Consider the following 22,544-nt stretch of genomic DNA (forward strand, 5'->3'; position numbering starts at 1 on the left):
TGTGACGATCATTGGGACTTAAAAAAAAAAAAAAAAAAAAAAAAGAATGGGTGCGTATTATACATAGGTACAGGCTTTTTTCCAGCATCAACATGCCATTGTTAGGGTGCGTATTATACATGGGGGCGTATTATACACGGAAAAAAACGGTATTTATTCAACTTCTTCACCTTCACACGCAATTTCTTCAGGAATTGCAAATTCTAGTTGTGTGAAGGCAAAGGCCTTCACACATTGGTATTCTACTTTATTATTGTGTGAAGGCGAAGGCCTTCACACATTGGTATTCTACTTTATTATTATTGTGTGAAGGCGAAGGCCTTCACACATTGGTATTCTACTTTATTATTATTAAACAACTTATTCCTCCCACTTTTTTGGCATCTAACTACTCCCACATGCTTCAACCGATTCACCCCGTTCAAACTTTCACACGTTCCAAAAATTCACGTCATGCTTGCTACCATTTTTTTTGTTCATAACATTTACCGTTTTTAAGTAATTAGCAAATTTGTGCCTTAAAATCCCCCATTCATTCTTAATGGCAACGTCAACCCGAGCCAGTTTCCTGTAGTGGGTTCGATTCCCACATTGGGCGTCATAAATTATTTTACTCTTTATTCTTCCCGCTCATCATTTTCAACGCTTATCATTTGTAACTTTTGTCATTCGCATTCAACGTTCATTACATTAAGCAATTTCCACCACTTTGATTACGCATTCGCATTCAACAAACACATTCATTACATTAACCAAATTCAACCACCTTGAAAGAAGGAACTTGATTAGCTCAGTCTGGGAGCACAAGCGTTTCAGACACGAGCCGTTTTCGCGAGTGGTATCGAAACCCGCGTGGGACACAAATTCTTTTCCTGTATTATTTTTGCCGCTTATCATTTGTAGCTTTTTTGTAACATTTAATTTTTAACATTTATCATTTGTAATTTTTTGTAACATTTGTAACATTTAATTTTTAACATTTATCATTTGTAATTTTTTTTAACATTTGTAACATTTCATTTTTAACATTTCTCATTTGTACATTTTTTTGTAACATTTGTAACATTTCATTTTTAACATTTCTCATTTGTAACATTTCATTTTTAACATTTCTCATTTGTAAATTTTTTGTAACATTTGTAACATTTCATTTTTAACATTTCTCATTTGTAAATTTTTTGTAACATTTGTAACATTTCATTTTTAACATTTCTCATTTGTAAATTTTTTGTAACATTTGTAACTTAACATTGGCCTTCGCCTTCACACGCAATTTCTCCAGAAATTGCAATTTCTAGTTATTAAACAACTTATTCCTCCCACTTTTTTGGCATCTAACTACTCCCACATGCTTCAACCGATTCACCCCGTTCAAACTTTCACACGTTCCAAAAATTCATGTCATGCTTGCTACCATTTTTTTTGTTCATAACATTTACCGTTTTTAAGTAATTAGCAAATTTGTGCCTTAAAATCCCCCATTCATTCTTAATGGCAACGTCAACCCGAGCCAGTTTCCTGTAGTGGGTTCGATTCCCACATTGGGTGTCATAAATTATTTTACTCTTTATTCTTCCCGCTCATCATTTTCAACGCTTATCATTTGTAACTTTTGTCATTCGCATTCAACATTCATTACATTAAGCAATTTCCACCACTTTGATTACGCATTCGCATTCAACAAACACATTCATTACATTAACCAAATTCAACCACCTTGACTGAAGGAACCAGACTGAGCGTCTGGGAGCACAAGCGTTTCAGACACGAGCCGCTTTTGCGTGTGGTATCAAAACCTGTGTGGCTTTTTCATGACACAAATTCATGTATCATTTGTAACTTTTGTCATTCGCATTCAACATTCATGACATTAAGCAATTTCCACCACTTTGATTACGCAGGCACATTCAACAAACACATTCATTACATTAACCAAATTCAACCACCTTGAAAGAAGGAACCTGATTAGCTCAGTCTGGGAGCACAAGCGTTTCAGACACGAGCCGCTTTCGCGTGTGGTATCAAAACCTGCGTGGGTTTTTCATGACGCGAATTCATGTATCATTTGTAACTTTTGTCATTCGCATTCAACATTCATTACATTAAGCAATTTCCACCACTTTAATTACGCAGTCGCATTCAACAAACACATTCATTACATTAACCAAATTCAACCACCTTGACTGAAGGAACCTGATTAGCTCAGTCTGGGAGCACAAGCGTTTCAGACACGAGCCGTTCTCGCGAGTGGTATCGAAACCCGCGTGGGACACAAATTCATGTCATTTATTTCCTTTATTATTTTTGCCGCTTATCATTTTTAACGCTTATCATTTGTAACTTTTTTGTAACATTTGTAACAACATTTTTAACGCTTATCATTTGTAATGTTTTTGTAACATTTGTAACATTTCATTTTTAACATTTATCATTTGTAATTTTTTGTAACATTTGTAACATTTCATTTTTAACATTTATCATTTGTAATTTTTTTGTAACATTTGTAACATTTTATTTTTAACATTTATCATTTGTAATTTTTTTGTAACATTTCATTTTTAACATTTATCATTTGTAATTTATTTGTAACTTAACATTTTTACCGCTTATCATTTGTAACTTTTTTGTAACATTTGTAACTTAACATTGGCCTTCGCCTTCACACGCAATTTCTCCAGAAATTGCAATTTCTAGTTATTATTAAACAACTTATTCCTCCCACTTTTTTGGCATCTAACTACTCCCACATGCTTCAACCGATTCACCCCGTTCAAACTTTCACACGTTCCAAAAATTCATGTCATGCTTGCTACCATTTGTTTTGTTCATAACATTTACCGTTTTTAAGTAATTAGCAAATTTGTGCCTTAAAATCCCCCATTCATTCTTAATGGCAACGTCAACCCGAGCCAGTTTCCTGTAGTGGGTTCGATTCCCACATTGGGCGTCATAAATTATTTTACTCTTTATTCTTCCCGCTCATCATTTTCAACGCTTATCATTTGTAACTTTTGTCATTCGCATTCAACATTCATTACATTAAGCAATTTCCACCACTTTGATTACGCATTCGCATTCAACAAACACATTCATTACATTAACCAAATTCAACCACCTTGAAAGAAGGAACCTGATTAGCTCAGTCTGGGAGCACAAGCGTTTCAGACACGAGCCGTTTTCGCGAGTGGTATCGAAACCCGCGTGGGACACAAATTCATTTCCTGTATTATTTTTGCCGCTTATCATTTGTAACTTTTTTGTAACATGTATTTGTAACATTTCATTTTTAACATTTATCATTTGTAATTTTTTTTAACATTTGTAACATTTCATTTTTAACATTTATCATTTGTAATTTTTTTGTAACATTTGTAACATTTTTGGGGCCCGGCCGGGCTCAGCCCGAAAAGGAAACGTGGGTCCCCCTTCCCATGGGCTCACCACCTGTGGGAGGGGCCAAAGGGGTCGGGTGCATTGCAAGCTGGGCGGCGGCCAAAGGCAGGGACCTTGGCGGTCTGATCCCCGGCTGCAGAAGCTGGCTCTTGGGACATGGAATGTCACCTCTCTGGCTGGAAAGGAGCCCGAGCTGGTGTGCGAGGCAGAAAAGTTCCGACTAGATATAGTCGGACTTGCCTCCACGCACAGTTTGGGTTCCGGTACAAGCCCTCTCGAGAGGGGCTGGACTCTCTTCCACTCTGGAGTTGCCCACGGTGAGAGGCGTCGAGCAGGTGTGGGTATACTGATTGCCCCCCGGCTGGGCGCCTGCACATTGGGGTTCACCCCGGTGAACGAGAGGGTAGCCTCCCTCCGCCTTCGGGTGGGGGGACGGGTCCTGACTGTTGTTTGCGTCTATGCACCAAACGGCAGCTCAGAGTACCCACCCTTCTTGGAGTCCCTGGAGGAAGTGCTGGAGAGCGCTCCTTCTGGGGACTCCGTCGTTCTACTGGGTGACTTCAATGCTCACGTGGGCAATGACAGTGAGACCTGGAAGGGCGTGATTGGGAGGAACGGCCCCCCCGATCTGAACCCGAGCGGTGTTCTATTGTTGGACTTCTGTGCTCGACACGGATTTTCAATAATGAACACCATGTTCAAACATAAGGGTGTCCATGTGTGCACTTGGCACCAGGACACCCTAGGCCGCAGTTTGATGATCGACTTTGTAGTCGTGTCATCGGATTTGCGGCCGCATGTTTTGGACACTCGGGCGAAGAGAGGGGCGGAGCTGTCAACTGATCACCACCTGGTGGTGGGTTGGCTCCGATGGTGGGGGAAGATGCCGGTCCGACCTGGCAGACCCAAACGTTCTGTGAGGGTCTGCTGGGAACGTCTGGCGGAATCCCCTGTCAGGAAGAGCTTCAACTCCCACCTCCGGCAGAGCTTTTCCCACGTCCCGGGGGAGGCGGGGGACATTGAGTCCGAGTGGACCTTGTTCCGCGCCTCCATTGTTGAGGCGGCCGACCGGAGCTGTGGCCGTAAGGTCATTGGTGCCTGTCGTGGCGGCAATCCCCGAACCCGCTGGTGGACACCGGCGGTAAGGGATGCCGTCAAGCTGAAGAAGGAGTCCTATCGGGCCGTTTTGGCCTGCGGGACTCCGGAGGCAGCTGACAGGTACCGGGTGGCCAAGCGGAACGCGGCTTCGGCGGTCGCTGAGGCAAAAACCCGGGCGTGGGAGGAGTTCGGCGAGGCCATGGAGAATGACTTCCGGACGGCTTCGAGGAAATTCTGGTCCACCATCCGGCGTCTCAGGAGGGGGAAGCAGTGCAACGTCAACACTGTTTACAGTGGAGATGGCGTGCTGCTGACCTCGACTCGGGACGTCGTGTGTCGGTGGGGAGAATACTTCGAAGACCTCCTCAATTCCACCGACACGCCTTCCATTGTGGAAGCAGGGCCTGGGTACTCTGAGGCGGACTCTCCAATCTCTGGGGTTGAAGTCACTGAGGTAGTTAAAAAACTCCTCGGTGGCAAGGCCCCGGGGGTGGATGAGATCCGCCCGGATTTCTTAAGGGCTCTGGATGTTGTGGGGCTGTCATGGCTGACACGTCTCTACAGCATCGCGTGGACATCGGGGACAGTGCCTCTGGATTGGCTCTTTAAGAAGGGGGTCCGGAGGGTGTGTTCCAATTACAGGGGAATTACACTCCTCAGCCTCCCTGGTAAGGTCTATTCAGGGGTGCTGGAGAGGAGGGTCCGTCGGGAGGTCGAACCTCGGATTCAGGAGGAACAGTGTGGCTTTCGTCCTGGCCGTGGAACAGTGGACCAGCTCTTCACCCTCAACAGGATCCTCGAGGGTGCATGGGAGTTCGCCCAACCAGTCCACATGTGTTTTGTGGACTTGGAGAAGGCGTTCGACCGTGTCCCTCGGGAGGTTCTGTGGGGGGTGCTTCGGGAGTACGGGGTACCGAGCCAACTGATAAGGGCGGTTCGGTCCCTGTATCACCGATGCCAGAGTGTGGTCCGCATTTCCGGCAGTAAGTCGGATTCGTTCCCAGTGAGGGTTGGACTCCGCCAAGGCTGCCCTTTGTCACCGATTCTGTTCATAATTTTTATGGAGAGAATTTCTAGGTGCAGCCGAGGCGTTGAGGGTGTCCGGTTTGGGGACCTCAGCATCGCGTCTCTGCTTTTTGCAGACGACGTTGTGCTGTTGGCTTCTTCAGGCCGTGATCTCCAGCTCTCACTGGAGCGGTTCGCAGCCGAGTGTGAAGCGGTCGGGATGAGGGTCAGCACCTCCAAATCCGAGTCCATGGTCCTCGATCGGAAAAGGGTGGAATGCCCTCTCCGGATCGGGGATGAGATCCTGCCCCAAGTGGAGGAGTTTATGTATCTTGGGGTCTTGTTCACGAGTGAGGGGAGGATGGAGCGTGAGATCGACAGGCGGATCGGTGCAGCGTCGGCAGTAATGCGGACTCTGTACCGGTCCGTCGTGGTAAAGAGAGAGCTGAGCCAAAAGGCAAAGCTCTCAATTTACCGGTCGATTTACGCTCCTACCCTCACCTATGGTCACGAGCTATGGGTCGTGACCGAAAGAACGAGATCCCGGATACAAGCGGCCGAAATGAGTTTTCTCCGCAGGATGTCCGGGCTCTCCCTTAGAGATAGGGTGAGAAGTTCGGTCATCCGGGAGAGACTCGGAGTAGAGTCGCTACTCCTCCACGTTGAGAGGAGCCAGATGAGGTGGCTCGGGCATCTCATCAGGATGCCTCCTGGACGCCTCCCTGGGGAGGTGTTCCGGGCATGTCCCACCGGTAGGAGACCCCGGGGACGACCCAGGACGCGCTGGAGAGACTATGTCTCTCGGCTGGCCTGGGAACGCCTTGGGATCCCCCGGGATGAGCTAGATGAAGTAGCTGGGGAGAGGGAAGTCTGGGAGTCCCTCCTGAAGCTGCTGCCCCCGCGACCGGACCCCGGATAAGCGGAAGAAGATGGATGGATGGATGTAACATTTCATTTTTAACATTTATCATTTGTAACTTAACATTTTTAACATTTATCATTTGTAAATTGTTTGTAACATTTGTAACATTTCATTTTTAACATATATCATTTGTAATTTTTTTGTAACATTTGTAACATTTCATTTTTAACATTTGTCATTTGTAAATTTTTTGTAACATTTGTAACATTTCATTTTTAACATTTATCATTTGTAACATTTCATTTTTAACATTTCTCATTTGTAAATTTTTTGTAACATTTGTAACATTTCATTTTTAACATTTCTCATTTGTAAATTTTTTGTAACATTTGTAACATTTCATTTTTAACATTTATCATTTGTAAATTTTTTGTAACATTTGTAACTTAACATTGGCCTTCGCCTTCACACGCAATTTCTCCAGAAATTGCAATTTCTAGTTAGTGTGAAGGTGAAGACCTTCACACTATTTTATTCCTGTCCTTTATTATTGTGTGAAGGCGAAGGCCTTCACACATATGTTATTCTACACCATTCTCTATTATTATTATTCTTCTATTTTATTCTCCACACTTTTTTGACACGCTTCTTCTTCCACAAAATTCATCCGATTCACTCCATTCCACTTTTCACGTATTCCAAATATTCACGACATGAGCGCTTCCATTTTTCTCGTTCCGAAAATTTTCCGTTTTCGCAGAATTCCCCAAATTCCGACAAATTTTTCCCCATTCATTCTTAATGGCACATTCGACATTTCACAAAATTTCGTTTTTCACCTCTCATTTCTACATTTTTCAACCGATTCAACCCATTCCAACTTTCAACTGTTCATCTTTTGCCTACCTATTCCACAACTTCCCAAAAACTTCACATCTTTTATTTTGAAATTCACACCCAATTCCTTTTTCCCTTCTCATTTCTACATTTTTCAACCGATTCAACCCATTCCAACTTTCAACTGTTCATCATTTTTCTACCTATTCCACAACTTCCCACTTACCAAAAACTTCACATCTTTTATTTTGAAATTCACACCCAATTCTCCAATATTTCCTTTTTCCCTTCTCATTTCTACATTTTTCAACCGATTCAACCCATTCCAACTTTCAACTGTTCATCATTTTTCTACCTATTCCACAACTTCCCAAAAACTTCACATCTTTTATTTTGAAATTCACACCCAATTCCTTTTTCCCTTCTCATTTCTACATTTTTCAACCGATTCAACCCATTCCAACTTTCAACTGTTCATCATTTTTCTACCTATTCCACAACTTCCCACTTACCAAAAACTTCACATCTTTTATTTTGAAATTCACACCCAATTCCTTTTTCCCTTCTCATTTCTACATTTTTCAACCGATTCAACCCATTCCAACTTTCAACTGTTCATCATTTTTCTACCTATTCCACAACTTCCCACTTACCAAAAACTTCACATCTTTTATTTTGAAATTCAACACAAATTCTCCAAAAATTCTACATTTCTCAAGTAATTCAACACGTTTCAACGTCATTCGGCAGCATTCCCCGAAGAAGTTATTCATACATTTCGCCTTCACACGCAATTTCTCCATAAATTGCACATTCTAGTTATTCTACATCTTCCGCTCACTTTTTTGTCCATTAACTACTTCCACATACTTCAACCGATTCACTCCGTTCCACTTTTCACTTATTCCAAATATTCATGACATGGGTGCTTACATTTTTTTCCTTCCAAAAATTTTCCGTTTTCACAAAATTCACAAATTTCCGGCAATTTTTTCCCCATTCATTCTTAATGGCAGATTCAACATTTCACATTTACGTTGTTCCAGTTTGAAATTCACATAATTCAACACATTCAAATCACATTGGGGACATTCCCAAACTTGCCAAATTCAAAATTTTCACGTTTTCATCTTTTATTTTGAAATTCACACCCAATTCACCAATATTTCCTTTTTCCCTTCTCATTTCTACATTTTTCAACCCATTCAACCCATTCCAACTTTCAACTGTTCATCATTTTTCTACCTATTCCACAACTTCCCACTTACCAAAAACTTCACATCTTTTATTTTGAAATTCACACCCAATTCCTTTTTCCCTTCTCGTTTCTACATTTTTCAACCGATTCAACCCATTCCAACTTTCAACTGTTCATCATTTTTCTACCTATTCCACAACTTCCCACTTACCAAAAACTTCACATCTTTTATTTTGAAATTCACACCCAATTCCTTTTCCCCGTCTCATTTCTACATTTTTCAACCGATTCAACCCATTCCAACTTTCAACTGTTCATCATTTTTCTACCTATTCCACAACTTCCCACTTACCAAAAACGTCACATCTTTTATTTTGAAATTCACACCCAATTCCTTTTTCCCTTCTCATTTCTACATTTTTCAACCGATTCAACCCATTCCAACTTTCAACTGTTCATCATTTTTCTACCTATTCCACAACTTCCCACTTCCCAAAAACTTCACATCTTTTATTTTGAAATTCACACCCAATTCCTTTTTCCTTTCTCATTTCTACATTTTTCAACCGATTCAACCCATTCCAACTTTCAACTGTTCATCATTTTCTACCTATTCTACAACTTCCCACTTACCAAAAACTTCACATCTTTTATTTTGAAATTCACACCCAATTCTCCAATATTTCCTTTTTCCCTTCTCATTTCTACATTTTTCAACCCATTCAACTCGTTTCAACATCATTCTGCAACATTCCTTAAATATTTATTCAACTTCTTCACCTTCACACGCTATTTCTTCAGGAATTGCAAATTCTAGTTATTATTAGAATAATTTTTGACGCTTAACTAGTTCCACATACTTCAACCGATTCACTCCGTTCCACTTTTCACTTATTCCAAATATTCATGACACCGTTGCTTACATTTTGTTCATTCCAGAAATTTTCCGTTTTCACACAATTCCCAAATTTCCGGCAATTTTTTCCCCATTCATTCTTAATGGCAGATTCAACATTTCACATTTATGTTGTTCCAGTTTGAAATTCACATAATTCAACACATTCAAATCACATTGGGGACATTCCCAAACTTGCCAAATTCAAAAAATTCACGTTTTCACTTTTAAAATTTTCACAAAATTTCGTTTTTCACTTCTAATTTCAACATACTTCAACCGATTCAACTCGTTCCAACTTTCAACTGTTCATCTTTTGCCTACCTATTCCACACTTTCCCACTTAGCAAAAATTCCACTTTTTCAAATTTGAAATTCAACCAAATTCTCCTAAATTTCGTTTTTCTACTCTAATTTCTACATTTTTCAACCGATTCAACCCATTCCAACTTTCAACCTTTTGCCTACCTATTCCACAACTTCCCACTTACCAAAAATTCCAAATTTGAAATTCGACCAAATTCTCCTAAATTTCGTTTTTCTACTCTAATTTCTACATTTTTCAACCGATTCAACCCATTCCAACTTTCAATTGTAATTCCTAATTTTCAAATTTGAAATTCGACCAAATTCTCCAAAATTTCGTTTTTCTACTCTAATTTCTACATTTTTTAACCGATTCATCCCATTCCAACTTTCAATTGTAATTCCAAATTTTCTAATTTGAAATTCGACCAAATTCTCCAAATTCTCGTTTTTCTACTCTAATTTCTACATTTTTCAACCGATTCAACCCATTCCAAGTTTCAATTGTAATTCCTAATTTTCAAATTTGAAATTCGACCAAATTTTCCAAAATTTCGTTTTTCTACTCTAATTTCTACATTTTTCAACCGATTCAACCCATTCCAACTTTCAATTGTAATTCCAAATTTTCAACTTTGGAATTCGACCAAATTCTTCCAAATTTCGTTTTTCTACTTAATTTCTACTTTTTTCTACCGATTCAACCCATTCCAAATTTCAATTGTAATTCAAAATTTTCAAATTTGAACTTCGACCAAATTCTCCAAAATTTCGTTTTTCACCTCTAATTTCTACATTTTTCAACCGATTCAACCCATTCCAACTTTCAACTGTTCATCTTTTGCCTACCTATTCCACAACTTCCCACTTACCAAAAATTCCACATTTTCAATTTTGAAATTCACACCAAATTCTCCAAAATTTCCTTTTTCCCTTCTAATTTCTACATTTTTGAACCGATTCAACCCATTCCAACTTTCAACTGTTCATCTTTTGCCTACCTATTCCACAACTTCCCACTTACCAAAAATTCCAAATTTGAAATTCAACCAAATTCTCCAATATTTCGTTTTTCTACTCTAATTTCTACATTTTTCAACCGATTCAATCCATTCCAACTTTCAACTGTTCATCTTTTGCCTACCTATTCCACAACTTCCCACTTACCAAAAATTCCAAATTTGAAATTTAACCAAATTCTCCAAAATTTCGTTTTTCTACTCTAATTTCTACATTTTTCAACCGATTCAACCCATTCCAACTTTCAGCTGTTCATCTTTTGCCTACCTATTCCACAACCTCCCACTTACCAAAAATTCAAAATTTGAAATTCAACCAAATTCTCCAAAATTTCGTTTTTATACTCTAATTTCTACATTTTTCAACTGATTCAACCCATTACAACTTTCAACTATTCATCTTTTGCCTACTTATTCCACAACTTCCCACTTACCAAAAATTCCAAACTTTCAAATTTGAAATTCAACCAAATTCTCCAAAATTTCGTTTTTCTACTCTAATTTCTACATTTTTCGACCGATTCAACTTATTCCAACTTTATTCACTTTGTTCACCTTATGCTTACCATATTCACCCCCACTTCCACTATGCTTACACAATTCAACCCTTGACCCCCACTTCCTGTGTGGCGGCCATCTTGGATTGACCCTGAAGTGCCCCCAATAAACCCAGAATGAACAGGAAGTGCCCCAAATCAAACCGGAAGTGACCCCAAATAAACCGGAGGTGACCTCTGGTAAACCGCAAGTGACCCTAAATAAACCGGAAGTGACCTGACGTAAACAGGAAGTGCCCCAAATCAAACCGGAAGTGACACATATAAACCGGAAGTGACCTTTTTAAACCGGAAGTGACCCCAAATAAACCGGAAGTGACCTCAGCTAAACCGGAAGTGCACTAAATTGAACCGGAAGTGCCCCAAATGAACCGGAATTGACCTTATTTCAACAAGTGCCTTAAATAAACCATATGTGACCTAAATATAAGATTTGCTCTAACTTTTACAATTTTTGTCCTATTTTACCCATTTCAACTTTTGAACTCCAAATTGAACCTCTTGAACCTGTAGGTTTCGTTTTGTTACAAATTTAAAAAAAATTGGGCGCAAATTTTTTTAAAATTCCCATTCATAGTCTTCGCCTTCACACGCAATTTCTCCAGAAATTGCATTTTCTAGTTTTATAATAATGTACAACACTGTAAATATGTTTTTAGAACTCTTATTATTATAACTTTTTTATAAAAAGGTACAAGTGTACATACTGCAATTGTGTGGGCACTCCCTGCCATCTGCTGGCGTGTGGGCAACTTCCGTGGCATAATTCCTCATTTTAGAAATTTTAATGTACGTAATGCTAGTAATGTAATTACTAGTCGTACTAAATCGTACTGAAACATTTTGGCAGAGCGCTGTCTACAGCCAGGTTGGATCAACAAATTCATCAATTGATCCATATATAAGGTGCTCTGCATTATAAGGTGCAGTTTTTTTTTGAGTACTGTGATTTTCCATGCATAATGCACAAAATTTAACTAATTTATTGTCCTAAAATCTGAGGTGCGCATTATGCATGGGTACAACAATTTTTGAAGAAAATCTCCCTCGAAATAAAACTTGAAATCACACCTTTCTTCTTGTTTGTTGTCAATCGCGCATCGCATTCAGCCATCCTGCCCAACACACTTAGTCAGTAAAATTCATAATTGACGACACATCGTTTTATGCAATGATGCAATCCTTGATGGTGTGTTATTGTCAAATATTGTTTGTTTTTTAATCTCCATCGCAGACCGGATATCATACGGAGGCAGTATCACTGCGCATGCGCACTATGGATCCGATGCGCAGAACGGATGCGCAAGACACGTCAGCTATATAAAGAGCGAGAGTTCAGTTCTCTACCTATTAGTTTCAATTCACAGTTTAATTAGCAGTTTCAATCAGCAAATAACAAAATGCGTATTACAGGTAATATTTATTTCACAACACTTTGCCTTGTTCCTTTCTTCTCTGCTGTTCACTTCAAACACGCTCCATACGAACTCAATGCTCTCGTATCAGACGCTTGCTCGATCACCTGCTCGTTTGCTGTCACAATGTACCCTACACAAATCCGAAACATTTCTTCGCTATCGAGTTTGCTAGCGCATGCGCAGTGATACTGACCGGCAGAATAACATCCGGTTGTTCCCGAAGATGATCTTTTTTCTGAAATAATTTTACGTTTACGGACTTGACTAAGAGTCAAAATTTGGGTGCGTATTATACATGGGTACAGGCTTTTTTCCAGCATCGACATGCCATTTTTAGGGTGCGTATTATGCACGGGGGCGTATTTTGCATGGAAAATCACGGTAAATTTTAAGTTTATAAGTGCGCCTTATACGATAAGTCTTTTCATCTAGGCCAGGCATGTCCAAAGTCCGGCCCGCGGGCCAAATCCGGCCCCCGATCAGATTTCATATGGCCCGCAGCTTCGGTCTTATAATGTATTATTTACTGTCAAACTGAAGGAGGAGATGTGGCTCTTTGCGGTACACAGTAAAAAAATGTGGCTCTTAGTCTCTGACTGGTTGGCCACCCCTGGCCTAGATTCTAGGGCACCTGCCTTTGGGCCCCTTTTGTATACTACAATACTCTTGTAATTTCCTAAATAAAGAGTTTGCAGTACCTTGTTGATTTTGCGTATGAATTGTTATAAATCAGGATATTGTTCTATATCGATCGTAGAGCACTATATCGTGATGTATCGTGAATGAATCACAGCAGGCTTTAAGATATCGGCAAATATCGTATCGTGACAAAACCCGCGATTTACACCCCTAGTTTCTACCACCATTGACAAATAATCTAATGTCTCAATATAGAGCATAACTCCTGACCACCGGTGACTCCTCTCTTGGGAAGCAGGTGGCATGAGTCCACCTTTGCGATATCCAGCTTTATTATGTTTTTCTTTATGTTAAAAACTCCACTACTTGCTGTTCCACGGATCGGTTGTCTCCATCATCCATCATCATTGCTTGGGTGTCTCATTGACCCGGTTTTGCTTCGAGGTGCGATCTTGAAACCAGTGATAATCACATAATTGATCTTATTCTGCTGCTCTCGCTCTTCCACTCTGCTGTTGAGAGTTTTGATCAGCTGATCCTCCTTGGCATTCTCATCTTTGAATAATTTGATCTCCTTCATCCTTATTTCTATCCCGATCAGTCGCTTCTTGATTTCTTCAAGAACCTCAAGAGGTTTCAGATGATTTTTGATTTCTCAGCTGTTGCCTGCTCCTTCGCAAGATCATTCTTTGGCGCCATCACTCTTGGATTTTTGTGAGTTTAACTGTTGGAGCTTTTACCTATTCTTTCTCTATCTGGTATCACAGGCTACAAAAAACATGTAGCCTGATAGTTGAAGTAAACATGCAAACATGCAAAAAATGTCATGAAACTTTGCACATACATCCGGGCAGGCAAAAATATGTCATCAGGTTATGGTGTGATTTTTAAACAATGGCTGAGTCGTGCCTCTCAAACATTTAAACCAAGCTGCCCAGGTTGTACGTTTGACCTAGATCTATGAAAATGTAGTGATATGTATAACATCCAAAGCATTACTAATTGCACAGAAAACTAATAAAATATTTTTTTATAAGCATGATGCTTTGCTGAAAAGTAAAAAAATATGAAGAGGAGGATCATCTTGGGCAAGGGATTTTTCACAAAACCTTTCCCAGCCTCCACATGGCATATCTGGCATTGGGTCTGCAAACTGTAAGAGCTGTTGCCACTTCCTCTCACTATCTTGGTTTTCCCTACGTCTTGTTCTTTTCTCTCTTGGCTCTTCAGAAGACGATATAATTCATCATGTAGTTTTTGTTGTGTCGTAAGCTTCTGCTTACTGCCGGTGGGTTTGTTCAACTGTGCTAATGCACAACCTTTATATTATTGCTGCGGACCCTTTAAGAGAGATGGATAAGGAGTTGACAGGAGTCAGCGCCATGTTATTGAGGAACACGGAAGGAAAAAACTAATAAACGAAACGCCGTTGTGTAGTCAAAAGTTCTTGTCTTCTCACACTGCAATTTCTATAATATTGTCCATTTAAAATACGATGAAAAAAATTGGGGTCCATGACGAAATCGCGTTAAACAGAAACTTACGTAAAATCGAAGCGTGTAAAATTGAAGCTTATTTGTAATAATAATAATAATAATCGTGATAAAAAGAAAAGGAAGAAAGAATGATGAACAGACCTGTCCCTCACCAACACTACAAGTGTCAATGACTGTGACTACACCGGCGTTATGGAGGCTACGACGACTCATGTTATGAGGGGAGTCTTCTTCTTCTGAAGTACTTGCTGGCAGAGTACCAGTTAACTGGGTCACAACCTTCCCGACCATGGAGAGGCCTGTCTTTAGAGTCTAAAAGCAGAAACAATAAACAGTGATGAATTTGCATTTAAGATTAAATCTAATAAAACTGTTTTCTTCATTTGAAAAAAAAAATCAACACTTTGAACAAACACTTTTCTCAAATGCAAAGTATCTGCTTTGGAAGTCTTTGAAGTGAGTGAGATTTGCAAAGATTGTGACGAACTATGTTCAGTAGGGAATGTGTATTCACTCATGCATGCATGTGTTCCTCGAAGTCTGATTAAGTCCCAGCCAAGGTGTCTAGCTCAAACACACCTCTGTGGGTCTATTAAAGGATAATGCTTCTTAAGTGGGGTATACCTTGCATAGCACACTATTTGCCTAATGGAGTCCAATGCAAGATGTATGCAAGAGCCAAAAGAGGCTCTTGAGAGTCTAATCAAGTATTCTGGCAGCCTTTGTCAATACAATGTGGTGCCAAGCTTTTTTTAAATTTTTTTATTGGTGTGTGGATCGACTCTTGCTTTTCATCATCAATGGACAAGACACACTAAATATTTGTTGTCTTTTTACATGTGTACATTAACATTTGCATGAGTCAGTGTGTGCATGTAAATTCAAAAAATATAATCAATTATTCACTGAGACATTGAGACCCTGATTGATCAACACTGATGTGTTTTCCTAATCACTGCAGTTGTGAACTTCTAAGATGTTATCCAAACAAAGCAATTGATCAACACAGGGCAAAAAATAAAATAAATCACACAAATAATGTGACTATAGTTTATGAATATTTATTCTTTCCATCCGACTTGTTCAAACTAACAATTGTTTTGAGTGAACACAATGAATGGAATGACTTCATGAACTGATTTGTTCTTCCTCAGGTCAGTTGCACCAAGCCGCGCACATGAGTGCCATTGACTCCCTGGAAATGTGTGACTTGAGACAGTGACAGAGCACAGCAGGCTTCATGGGTGTCACTGCACGGTGGATATGATGGTCCTCAAATTATGTCTATGGGAAACTGGTCTTTAATGCAAAAATGAGAACCTAAGGTTTCGGGATGAGGTGTATGAATAGTGGGGGTCTTTCAAGTACTGGGGGGAAAGCGTAATGACGGATTTGTAGGTGAATACGATTTTGTATGAGATGTTGGACGTGACCAGCAGTCAATGGGGGTGAATGAGTGTAAGAGTGATGTGTGCCAGGGCTTGGTGCAGGTAAGTACCCCCTACTTGCTGATTTTTTTTTTTATTTTGTCTCGTGCTTTGCTGAGTAGACCAAACAGGAATCTGGTACAGTACTTAAGGTGGGATGTGACAAGTGTGTGGATGGTGGTCTTGCCAACACAGAGAAAAATGAAGTCTAGAGATATATTTACAATGGAAAAAAGCAGATTTGGTGATTGTTTCTGCTATCTCAATGTCATAATACCAAGTGAATCTAGTGTAGAAATTGTGTGTAGAAAATTGTGTTTAGAATTTAGAATAGAATAGTGGCTGGGAAGAGGGTTAGGTGACACCCAAACGGAAAATGGCTGTCTGGATTTATTGTCGACCAATCGGGATGAGGGATATGAGGCAGACTGCTCGTCCGGGGATGAGGCAGCATCCTCGGACGGCCGGCGGGAGGAGGCCGCCTCCCCTTAGTGCAGTGCTTCTCAAATAGTGGGGCGCGCCCCCCTTGCAATACCTGGGGGGGCGCGTGTGACCCTGGGGAACAGGCTTTTTTTTTGGCAGTACTAGAATAAAGTGTAATTGCGCATTTACTACAGTAGGCGGCAGTGGCGCTCTCATTGTTACTTCTGTCACGTTTGCGACAGTGCAACATTTTACGACTTACAAGACAACAGGTTTGCCTTGGTTAGCAGTGTTGAGTCAACAGAAAGCTCCGACTGCGTCCCGTCTATAGCCTCCGTTATTCAACATAACCACCAACATGAAACAGTTTTTAACAGGGATGAAAAGAAAAGCGGAGAGAAACAAAGATAATGAAACAAAAGAAAGTCAGCCGAAAGCTAAGACGAGGAAATACGACGAAGCGTATTTAGCGCTTGGCTTCACTGTGAGTACAGTTGGAGAAGAGGAAAGACCGATGTGTCTGCTGTGTCTAAAAATGCTCGCAGCGGACAGCATGAAGCCAAATAAATTGGCGCGTCACTTAAATACGTTACACCCCGATCACGCCGATAAGCCACTTGAGTTTTTTCAGCGAAAACGTGCTGAATATGGCCAACAGTCATCCCGTTTTGTGAAGGCTACTTCAGTAAACCATCGAGCGCTGTTAGCATCATATAAGGTGGCGTACCAAATCGCGCAGTGCAAAAAGCCCCACACCATAGCAGAGGAGCTAATACTGCCTGCAGCATTAGACATGGTCTCTGTCATGCTGGACGACGCCAGTGCAGCAAAACTAAAAACTATCCCTCTGTCCAATGACACTGTCGCCAGACGTATAGATGACATCGCTAACGATCTTCAAGAATAGCTGGTAGATAAACTCAAAGACAAACGTTTTGCCTTACAGTTTGATGAAGCAACTGACAGCAACAAAGACTGTCTGTTTATTGCTTATGTACGTTTTTTATTGATTTGATTTAATTTTGCAATGGTGCAATTAGTTGGTCAAACATGTTTACAGTTTAAACAAGGATTTATTTATTCTTAATTTCAGGCATTGATGCACTTAAAATCTTTTCTGTTGCAGACTTTAAACACGATTTGATAAAGTTATTCTTTGTAAGTTTGACCATATGTCTTTCTTTTTTTCTTTAATGTTAATTAGGATAAAATGTTATGCAGAGATGGATAGTCACGGTGGGGAGTGGGGGGCGCGAATAGTTTTCTTCTTGCTAGGGGGGGCGTAACAGAAAATAATTGAGAAGCACTGTCTTAGTGGAACTTAGTCTCCGGAGAATGACAGCGGGCACCCGTAAGAGGCGAGTCCGGGGACCAGGCACCATCCCCGGACACCGGCCCCCAGCGGGCAGCCCCGGGGGAAATAAGTACAGTCACTCCTGGTACCTAGAAAATCCTCCACCCTACCACCCTCGAAGACACTCCCAGGACAATTGAGGGCACCTTCCTGCAACTGTTCGCTTTGAATATGGACATCCACTTTTTCTTTAGCTTGTTTTACATTATGTATTCTATGTGCCCTCTCTGCATCCATTGCAGCCTGGTCATCCTGGAAGGGGGGGGCAATGGATCAGCGTCCTTGTCGCGCCCCCCTGTCAGTACCCGGCCTTGCCCAGGGAAACAAATTATCCCACCAGCAGACTAAATTCCAAGAGACGACGCCTGAGAGCCAAGTCAAAGAATCCTAGTCACAGTCCCAAAGCCGACAGCAAACAGCCTCAAGAGCACCTCGCGGTGGGACCTGCCCTTCGAATACTACAACTAAATGTTGAAGGCCTTTCTGCAGCCAAACGAAGCCTTATTGAAGTCCTCGCCTTCCAACACTCGATTGACGTTATCTGCCTCCAAGACACTCACATTGGCACAGAGGAAGCAGGCCGTTTCACCATCAAAGGCTTTGACCTCCTGTGCTACACCCCACATGCCAAACTATGTGCGCTCTGACATAGTTGAAGCAAACCACTTCACAACAACACATTTCTCTGTCGGTGGTTTCAATATTGTCAATGTGTACAAGCCCCCTAGTGCCAACTGGGATCTGCAGGTCCTACCTACACTACCCCACCCTGCCATCTACGTGTGAGATTTCAACAGCCACCACCCTGACAGGGGATACCCAGCAGCGGATAGTGATGGAGAGGCACTTTCAGACTGGGCATCCAGAAATGACCTTGTTCTGATACACGATCCCAAACAAAAAGTAACCTTCCACTCCGCCAGGTGGAAGAAAGACTATTCTCCTGACCTGTGTTGGGTCAGCTCTTTGAATGGAACGCCCTTTCCTGCTCAGATCCTCATCCTTGATGACTTTCCACACAGTCAACACCGGCCCTTGCTCGTACACGTTGGCCTACAGCTCCCAGTCATAAACAGCGCAAGGAAGATGCGTTGGAACTTCCGCAAAGCGTACTGGAAGAAATACAGTGAATCTCTGGATAGAAGTGTTGTCACCATCCCACTCCACACCATCACTGTAGATGAAGCCTACAACCGCTTCTGCAGCGCTATCTACAAAGCTGCCCACTCAGCCATCCCATTAGGCTACCAACCCCTGTACGTCCCATGCCTGGACGAAGAAAGCGCTGCTCTCCTACAAGGCTACAAAACATCAGGGGACCCTGAGATAGCACACCATCTCATTGAATCGCTAACTACAGCTCGGCGAAGGAAATGGGAGGAGACAGTAGCTGACCTGAACTTTACACACTCAAGCAGGAAATGCTGGCGCCTCATCCGCCGTCTAGGAGCTGCACAAAAGTCCCCCAGCCAAAACCGAGCATCTGTCACACCCAATCAAGTTGCAGCCCACCTACTGGCTATTGCAAAAGCAACTCAAGACAAACCCACCAGTAAAGCAGTTTCAACTGAGCTAAAGAAACACCAACAAGTGCTAAAAGAGGGTAGAATTCCTGAGCCTTTTGAGGTTGCTGAACTGGAGAAAGTCCTGCAGGGCCTGAAATGTGGAAAGGCAGCAGGATATGACAACATCTCTCCAGAGTTCATGAAACACCTTGGCCCCCGAGCCCAAACCTGGCTGACACAATTCTATACTAGGATTGTAAAAACAAACTCGATCCCAAAGAAATGGCGGACAGCAAAAGTTATTGCCATACCAAAACCTGGCAAAGACCACACACTGCCAGCCAGCTACCGCCCAATCTCCCTTCTCAGCGTTCCTTTCAAAATCTTGGAACGACTAATTCTACAGCGTATTTCGCTAGGAGTAGAGGAACTTCTTTGTGTGGATCAGGCAGGTTTCCGCAAGGACCGCAGCACAGGAGAACAAGTACTGGCCCTATCCACCTTCATCGAAAATGGTTGCGAGAGCAGACTGAAGACAGGGACTGTATTCCTTGATCTCACAGCCACCTATGATACTGTCTGGCACAAAGCCCTCCTACTCAAACTCACAAAAGCGCTCCCTGCCTGGGCAACGGGAATAATACAACCTCTGCTGACAAATAGAAGGTTCAGAGTTCACCTCGGTCAGAACACGAGTGCATGGAGAAGGCAGACAAACAGGCTGCCACAAGGCTCAGTTCTAGCTCCAACGTTGTTCAACCTCTACACAAATGACCTACCCACCACCAAATTCCGGAAATTCATCTATGCAGATGACATCTGTCTGGCATTTCAAGCACCAGACTTCGATCAACTGGAACGGGTGCTCACTTAAGATATTGCCAAACTGGACCATTTCTGCAAAACCTGGCGCCTAAAGCCAAGCCCAGCAAAAACTGTATACAGCGTATTCCATCTCCATAATGCAAACGCCGCCAGAGAACTACCTGGGTGGACTCAAGCTGAAGCATGCCTCCAACCCAACCTACCTTGGAGTGACCCTTGACCAGACCCTATCTTTTAAGGAACACCTAAAGGGGATGGCAGCCAAAGTTAAATCAAGGAACAACCTGCTCTGCAAACTTGCTGGTGCAAAATGGGGGGAAGCAGCCTCCACACTACGCACCTCAGCACTGGCCCTTGCATACTCTGCAGCTGAATATTGTGCCCCTGTCTGGTCAAGGTCCCCCCCATACACACCATGTGGACACCCAGCTCAACACAACCATGAGGACCATAACTGGGCCTGTCCGCTCAACACCACTCCCCTGGCTTCCTGTCCTATCAAACATTCCCTCCCACACACACATATCCGGCGAGAAGCAGCCACTCATAAGATGCTTCAAAAGATCAAAGACTCTCCCCATCTACCAATCAATACAGACATCTACAACCCACCCACTGCTCGACTCCCGTCCAGACGGCCAATTTGGAAGAACATCCCCCCAACCGACTTCACCATCCAGTTGGCTTGGAAAATGGAATGGAAATCCAAGGAGGTCTCAAACAAACACTTGGTGCCAGACCCCAACCAACAGGTCCCTGGCACCAACCTCCCAAGAAGACAGTGGTCCACACTCAATCGCTTCAGGACTGGACATGGCCCCTGCCTGGCCAGCTTTCACAAATGGGGCAGTAGCCCCACCCCACTGTGTGCTTGTGGAGAGGAGCAAGGAAAATATAGAAGTTTGTCCTCTCCACAGACTTAAAGGAGGGTTAGTCACCCTCCATACAGCAGACCAGAAGGCAACTGATTGGCTTAGGGAGTTTGCATTTGCTAAATAAAAAATAAAAAATCCTGGAAGGGGGATCCTCCCATCTGTGGTCTCTTCTCAAGGTTTCTCATTTTCCCCAGTAGGTTTTTTGGGGGTTTTCCTTGCTCTCCTGGGAGTTTAAGATCAGGGGATGTTGGGAATAATTGTCAATTTTTGTACATGTGAAGCCCTTTGAGTCTTGTCTGTGATTTAGGGCTATATAAATAAACTTGACTTGAGTAGTGTTTAGATTAGAATACTCATTCTCCAAATTCCCCCCCGCCCTTCTTTCAAAACAAAATGGCTGTGTCCTACATGACGCCAAGCAATCTCTGGACATCACTTGACTGATCTCCATAAACTTACATGCGTGCAGATATTGTGGCTGTTGTGTCTTGGCAGCAGGCCAAGGATTTATAATGGAGGGTGGTGAAAATCAGTCAACATGGCTCAGTGGTAGTAGTCATCTCCCAACCCAGAGTTGGGGGTTCGATCCCTAGGTATTGACTATGTTGAAGTGTCCTTGAGCATTGCACTGAACTGCCAGCTGTTCCTGATGGTATGTCAACAGTAAGTGAATGAGGAAGTAGTGGGAGGCTAATAAAGGTAGAAAAGCGCCATACAAGTCCAGCACATTTACCATTTTATCCAAGTGAATTCACATCTGACTTTGGTAAAAAGTACACGAAATTAGATGATAAGTGTGCTAGCTGGACAGGCTGGATATTATAGATCCCTAAAAAGCACCAGGAGTGCTTTTTACTGTGGCAACAGCAGATGAAGAGTTTTTACACCACAAACCAGTGCAAACGAAGCACAAACGAACTGTACCATTTTGGGTCCATTTCTCAGTAGATGGGGAGCTGGGTGACGTCATCACCAAAAATGAAACGTGTAATAACTATAAAACTGTAGCAGCACGAACAAAAGTTTTTGCAGCACAAACGAAACCATTTTGGGTTCATTTGGAGCAGATGGGGGGCTGGGTGAACTCTGAATGACCTAAAAAAATAATCTCTCATAACTACTGTAGCAGCATAAACAAAAGTTTTTATGGCACAAACCAGCACAAACGCAGCACAAACGAAACAGACTACAGTAATCCCTCGTTTATCGGGGATAATTGGTTCCAAGACTACCCGCGATAGGTGAAAATCCGCGAAGTAGTGTCTCCCTCTCATTTGTAACATACATAATTTTGCCAAGCCGCACAGAAAAAAAAAATATATATCGACGATCAATTAATTCAGGTCAAGACGCTCGTCCCGGTCACGTGACATGTTTCCCCAGTCGAGCCCGCAAAGCTAACAAAAATGAGT

General features: G+C 42.0%; 1 protein-coding gene and 1 long non-coding RNA gene across 13 annotated transcripts in view; both read right to left on the minus strand.

Annotated features, from left to right (window-relative positions):
• Nucleotides 1–22,544, minus strand: part of bcas3 (BCAS3 microtubule associated cell migration factor) — a 329,552-nt gene that overhangs the window by 125,757 nt on the left and 181,251 nt on the right. For all 12 annotated transcript variants that reach the window (XM_037268397.1, XM_037268399.1, XM_037268403.1 and 9 more), the window contains one exon: nt 14,865–15,035. In XM_037268397.1, the coding sequence (XP_037124292.1) occupies nt 14,865–15,035 (171 nt within the window). The remainder of the gene's footprint in view (nt 1–14,864; nt 15,036–22,544) is intronic.
• LOC119132908 lies at nt 1,299–1,994 on the minus strand. The gene is made up of 2 exons (XR_005099994.1): nt 1,947–1,994; nt 1,299–1,716 (listed from the first exon to the last, which is right to left on the minus strand). It is a non-coding gene; the product is annotated as an uncharacterized LOC119132908 (long non-coding RNA).

The sequence above is a fragment of the Syngnathus acus genome, chromosome 13 (genome assembly GCF_901709675.1).
Source record: "Syngnathus acus chromosome 13, fSynAcu1.2, whole genome shotgun sequence".
Lineage (NCBI taxonomy): Eukaryota > Metazoa > Chordata > Actinopteri > Syngnathiformes > Syngnathidae > Syngnathus > Syngnathus acus.